Source organism: Candoia aspera, chromosome 4, assembly GCF_035149785.1.
Source record: "Candoia aspera isolate rCanAsp1 chromosome 4, rCanAsp1.hap2, whole genome shotgun sequence".
In the NCBI taxonomy this organism is placed as follows: domain Eukaryota; kingdom Metazoa; phylum Chordata; class Lepidosauria; order Squamata; family Boidae; genus Candoia; species Candoia aspera.
The window spans coordinates 88986597-88992976 of NC_086156.1; the positions used below are offsets into that span (position 1 = coordinate 88986597).

A 6380-nucleotide genomic window follows, 5' to 3' on the forward strand; every position below is an offset into this window, starting at 1 on the left:
CTAAATAACTGATTGCTGAACTCAGTCCTTGGTAGACCAACTAGATAATCCATTTTATTTTATTTTATTTTATTTTATATTTTATTATTTTATTTTATTTTATTTTATTTATGGAAGATTGATTAATGGAAGACATTTTATTTCATTATTGGCAGACAGGTTGTCTATAAATTTAATACACAAAAGACAATAGAACAAAATGGATTTGTATGTGCTATTATGCCTTTCTAACTATGGAAGAATTCTACAACACTCTGTTGCAGGTGTTGCAAACACCTTATTTTCACTCAGATACTGTTGATTATTTTACTGAAGAAGAAAATTTACATAAATGTTTGCTATAGACTAAAACTTAGACTATACTGGCCATTCTACGGGGAAATATACAATGCCCTATAAAAGCAGTTTGGAATGTGTAAATATGTATGGTGGTCATTCAAACAACAAACTCAACATCTGCCTTCTGAATATTCATGTCATGGAAAATTATGTGTCAACTTTAACTATATGGAAGAAATAGTTCTATCACAGCAATTTTAATGTTGGATTTTTACTGGACTATGAACTATGGAATCCTACATATCTCTACTTAGTTGTATGACTTATAAAGCTTAATATGACTACACCAGATAGAGACATTATATATTTATAATATTTTATATCCTTTAGAAAGAAAGTAGAAAGTGTCTTCAATGTTTTAGTTAATTTATCAATTTCGATTTTAAAACAGTATGTGTAGTGCTTCTGGCTTATATATTTTCCTATGTTTTGCAGGTGCTGTCCTCTACAGAACCTCAGAACCAGAGCATAACCACATTTCTTATTCTGGGCTTCCCTAATACGAGGAAGGTAGAAATTGCCATAAACTTACCGTTTTGTGGTAAGGTAGAAATTGCCATAAACTTACCATTTTGTGGACCCAATGTAATTAACCATTTCTTTTGTGACATTCTACCATTATTGAAACTGGTTTGTAATGATACTTCATTGATAAAACAAATTAACTTCCTGCTTTTTACAATGGTGATTCTGAGCACCTTTTTATGCACCATCATCTCCTATATCTACATTGGCATAACCATATTGAAAATACCATCTTCACATGGGCGTCACAAGGCTTTCTCCACTTGTGCCTCTCATCTGACTAAAGTTTCTTTGTACTATGGAACTGTTATTTTTATGTATGTAAGTCCAACCACCCAGACAGACCTGGTGTGGAAAATGGTGATTCTCCTGGACTCACAACTCCTGCTTAAGAGCAGGTGGCAGCCATGGCCAGGGGACCCTTTGCACAGCTCCATGTTGTGCACCAGCTACACCCCTTCCTGGATCAGGAGTCCCTCCAAACAGTCGCTCATGCCCTGGTCATCTCCCATATAGACTACTGCAATGTGCTCTATATGTGACAACCCTTGAAGAGTATCCAGAAACTACAGCTGATCCAGAATGTGGCTGCACAAGCTGTTCTAGGAGTTCCAAGGAGGGCACATATAACACTGTTGCTGTGCAAGCTGCACTGGGTGCCAGTTTGCTTCCAGGTCCAATTCAAGGTGTTGGTTATCACCTTTAAAGCCCTACATGGCATGGGTCCAGATTACCTGAGGGACTGCCTCACCGCCATTACATCAAACCATCCCACCTCGTCAGGCAGAGAGGGCATGCTATGGACCATGCCCATGAGAGATTGTTGATTGGCAGGGTCCAGGAGGAGAGCCTTCTCTGCCATGGCCCCTGCCCTTTGAAATAAGTTACCCCCAGAGGTGAGACAGGCCCCCATTCTTCTGGCCTTCCAGAAGGGTGTTAAAACCTGGTTATGGCACCTTGCTTGGGGTGGAGAGGGGATAGCTGATCATGGGGGTGGTTGGCTCCTTAACGATAACATAACATCACTATTTGCCCTCTTGAATTTTATATTATTTATTTCACACTTTTATATTTATATATATATTGATAATGGTATTGTATTGTTTTAATGACATTTTATTCTTCTATTTTTAATTGTCTGTAAACTGCCTAGAGTCATTATAATATCAGTTGGGCAATAAAGAAATATGACAAATAAATAAATAAATACATTATAGTATATTGTCAGTTTTGCTCTCTTCTACATATTTTAAATTACTTTTTTTTTCTACCTGTTGTAGAGATATTTGTAAATGTTGACAAATTCTTGTAAAAAATGAACTAAGCAAAATTCTCAGTTTTCTGTGTGGCAACTAATAGCTGCATTATTATTGCTGTTATTACATTTAACAAAATAATAACAATAATAACAATAATAATGCAGCTATGGAGGAAATTTACAAAAAAATATGATTAAAAAGTACAAAAACTGAAAAACACACCAATTTTATATTGATATAAATCTGTCAACCTTCAATTTCTTATTAAGATGAGACCATATAGAAACATAATAAAGTAATAGCTGTAGAGACTGAGACAATCAAAAGGGGAAAGGAATGCTCTTTTCAATACTGCAACAGATAAGGTTTTATACGTATATATAAGGTTCAGTTTTAATATGAAGTAATAGAAAAGCAAATATGCAAGCTTATTGCTATAGCTATACGAGATATTATCAGTACTGATTTCAAATTTAGATAAATGGGAGAGAGAGAGAGATAATAATGCTGTATAACATTTTAAGTGCTCTGGGCAAAATTTGATTGCTGATATTACTGAAACATCATTGTTCTCAGGATTCTGACAAGCACACTTCATTAGATTCTAGTAGTAAGCCAATATGACTATCATTTGGAGATATTCTATTCTTGTTGATAGAGATATCTGCAAGGAAGGGCCAAAAAGTCAAGATGGCAAGCATGACCATGGAACTGCAACCCTGCCACTTTTATGTGTGTCATGATGCAACATCTGTAAAAAGGGGTGGGGCTTAATTGCCTCTCCCATTTTGATTTGTTGTTCTTGTTGTTGTTTTTACCCACCTTGCAGACATTCCTGCTAATTAGCAGACTGCTAATCTTTCAACTGTTTGATGTAAACACATTTTATTTTCACTTGGACTCACTTAAAACCCAAGGGATGTATAATATACTATAGAGTTTTACTATAGCTAATTTTATCTATCAGTGCTCACTTTCCTGGGGAATAAAAAGAAGACAACTTTTTTTCAAAAATACAATTGCCTCCATTTGAGCAGATTAATTTATAAAAAAGCTTCTTCAGGATATCCATATTAGGATAACTGCTTATATGTATTGTGCTTGTGACTCACGCTTCACCATTTTACCACATAAAATAAAGCTATCTACTACAATATCAAGTGATGTTTTTAAGGTAAGTTTCTTAGCTTTCTGTTTTCAAGGAACCAAATTTGGAGTGATCCTTTTGTGCCTGACTGCAAACAAACAAACAAACAAACAAACAAACAATATTTGATTGAATTTGATTTAATTTAATTTAATGTATCACTCCATTTTTCCCTCCAAGTGAAGATTGTCTTCCTTTGAATTCCAAAGAAAATTAAAGATAAATTGATAAATAAAACGTATTTAATTGTTATACTTTCAAAATATACCACATAAAGAAACTAGGAAAGTAGTCCAGCCAATTTTATTCCTTATATACTTAGCTGAAAATAAGCCCACTGAATTTAGAATTTAATTTTGACTGATGAGGACTAGCCTGTATAAATCCTGCTGACACCATGCACTTAACACATCTATATTGAAACATTAGTTCTTTGAGATGGCTTCATAGGAACATTCATGACTATTCTGATACGTGATGTTACAAAAATCATTGTTTTACTAAAACAATGTTTCCAACTGCTGAGACATAAAGGAGCAGATAGGAAGGAGAAGATATTCAGTTAAATTACTCAATAAGCATAAAGTAACTAGCCTAAAGCCTAGGGAAGGGAATTTTTCCACCTTATAAACAACAGTTTCTATAAATATATTTTCTGATACAATTTTGCTTTTGTCCTGAAAGCATAACCATAGTTAACCTTCTGAAGCTAAACATTTCATAACGGAACTCATTGCTTGTCTGGGAGACCAACTTGGACATACTATATCTACCAGCATGAGTTCATTAATGGAAAGAAGATGGTCTGTAAATTTAATAAACAGACATAAAGTTTAGGAAACAGCTTCATATATTCTTTTATAACATCATGAAAATGATACAGATATCATAAAGACTTTACTTTTCGCAAATACCCTTGAATTCTTCACTCCAGAAGAACTTCTGTTTGAACTGTTGTGTAAAACTAAACCTTGAATTATATGCACACTTCCACCAAGAAACATAATATTAAAAAAAATAAAATTAAAAATTAAAAGATATATGATATTCATTCAAGCACCAGCATCAATATTCGTCTTGTGAAACCTCATATTATACAAAAGGATGCCACAGCCTTAAGTACATAGAAGAAATGGTTTTCTCACAGCAATTTCAATTTTATATGTTTATTTCACTCCAGATGAACTATGTAATCCTATATGTATCTACTCAGTTGTAAGTTTAACTAAATTTAATACAAGCTATATCAGATAGACATCATGGAATTAATATTCATGGTGCTAGATAGACAATATCTTAATCCCATTTAAATCAATGGAGCATTAGTCCATCTGAAGTCTTAATAAGTTCAAGAAACAGTGACAATACATTAGAAACATAACATCTATCAGTACCGGTTGCATGGGTAGCAAACTATGTACATTTAAAACAACATAGCTTGTGCTTTTCAAATAATTTACAAAGATGTAAATTTTAGAAGGAAAGGGGGAAAAACCAAAACTCTTCAATATTTTAGTTTATTTATTAATTGGGATTTTAAAACAGTAACTGTAGTGCTTCCAACTCATATATCTTCCTACGTTTTGCAGATGCTGTCCTCTACAGAACCCCAGAACCAGAGCATAACCACATTTCTTATTCTGGGCTTCCCTAATACGAGGAAGGTAGAAATTGCCCTCTTTTTTGTCTTTCTCATTATGTACTTCCTTACCATGACTGGCAATATCATCATCATCATAACTGTTCATACAGATAACCATCTTCAAACCCCAATGTACTTCTTTTTGGGAAATTTATCTTTACTGGATATGGGCTATACTTCTTCAACTGTTCCTAAATTGCTTTCCATATTATTGATGAACATACACACAATTTCTTTAGTAGGTTGTATTTCACAGTCTTACTTTTTCTTCTTCCTTGGGTCAGCTGAATGTTTCCTCCTTGCAGTGATGGCCTATGACCGGTATGTGGCCATATGCTACCCACTCAGATATCCAGTAATCATGAATAGAAGAATGTGTGTTATTTTTGTGATTGTTTGTTGGTTAAGTGGTTGCCTGTCCCCTTTGGTAGCTGCCCTTATGTTAATAAACTTATCGTTTTGTGGACCAAACATAATCAATCATTTCTTTTGTGATATTCCACCATTATTGAAACTGGCATGTATAGATACATCACTGATACAGCAGATAATCTTCCTACTTTCTGCAGTGGTGATTCTGAGCACTTTTCTATGCACCATCATCTCCTATATCTACATTGGCATAACCATACTGAAAATACAGTCTTCACATGGGCGTCACAAGGCTTTCTCCACTTGTGCCTCTCATCTGACTATCGTTTCTTTGTACTATGGAACTGTTATTTTTATGTATGTAAGTCCAACCACCCGTTCATCTTTTGACCTGAACAAAGTAATAGCTGTGATATACAGTGTGGTTACTCCAATGCTCAACCCAATGATCTACACATTGAGGAATCAAGATATGAAAAGAGCCTTGAAAAGAATTATCCTCAGAATGCAGATCAGTAAGAAAGAGCTTGAAGTATCCAAGGAATTTCATCTGTAAATATGTCTGTTTGGGAGTGGTGGCACTCTAAATAGGGAACACCTGGTGAAATTTGATCACCAAGTGTTCTCATTATTATAATTTTTCATTTACTACTCAAGAAATTTCATTTTTTGCAAATATTTAAAATTTCCTACATTTGTAATCCTTCCAATTAATTAACTATTTAAATATATTTATATTTTTATTCCTCTCATTTTCTTGGACTGTGTCCTAAACAAACTGCATGCTGTTCAAGTACTAAGAATGTTTTGCAATGTTCAAGTGGTCCTTAAAAGACAAATCAATGTGAAATCAAGCATAAGGTAGACAAATAAATCTGAAGAATTCTTGAAGAGCAGATGGATAAATCCAGTACCATAACTATGATGTGAGGTATATCCCTTAATGCAATGCCCTTTGTATCTATTGGGCATAGATATCCCAATATCTCCAGCCTAAACTGATAATCCTTCAGTGGAATTCCTAAGAGCTACGGTACCTGCAGTATTGGAGAGCAACTTTCACTACTTGCTATTACTTCACTTCATTTATACTATG

General features: G+C 34.2%; 1 protein-coding gene across 1 annotated transcript; it reads left to right on the forward strand.

Moving 5' to 3' along the window:
* Positions 1-4859: 4859 nt before the first annotated feature.
* LOC134496407 (olfactory receptor 6M1-like) lies at positions 4860-5840 on the forward strand. The gene has a single exon (XM_063302138.1). The coding sequence runs from the start codon at positions 4860-4862 to the stop codon at positions 5838-5840; it is 981 nt and encodes a 326-aa protein (XP_063158208.1).
* The last annotated feature ends 540 nt before the right edge of the window (positions 5841-6380 follow it).

Coding starts and splice junctions, on each gene's coding strand:
- LOC134496407 (XM_063302138.1), top strand. CDS start 4,860: ATGCTGTCCTCTACAGAACCCCAGAACCAGAGCATAACCACATTTCTT.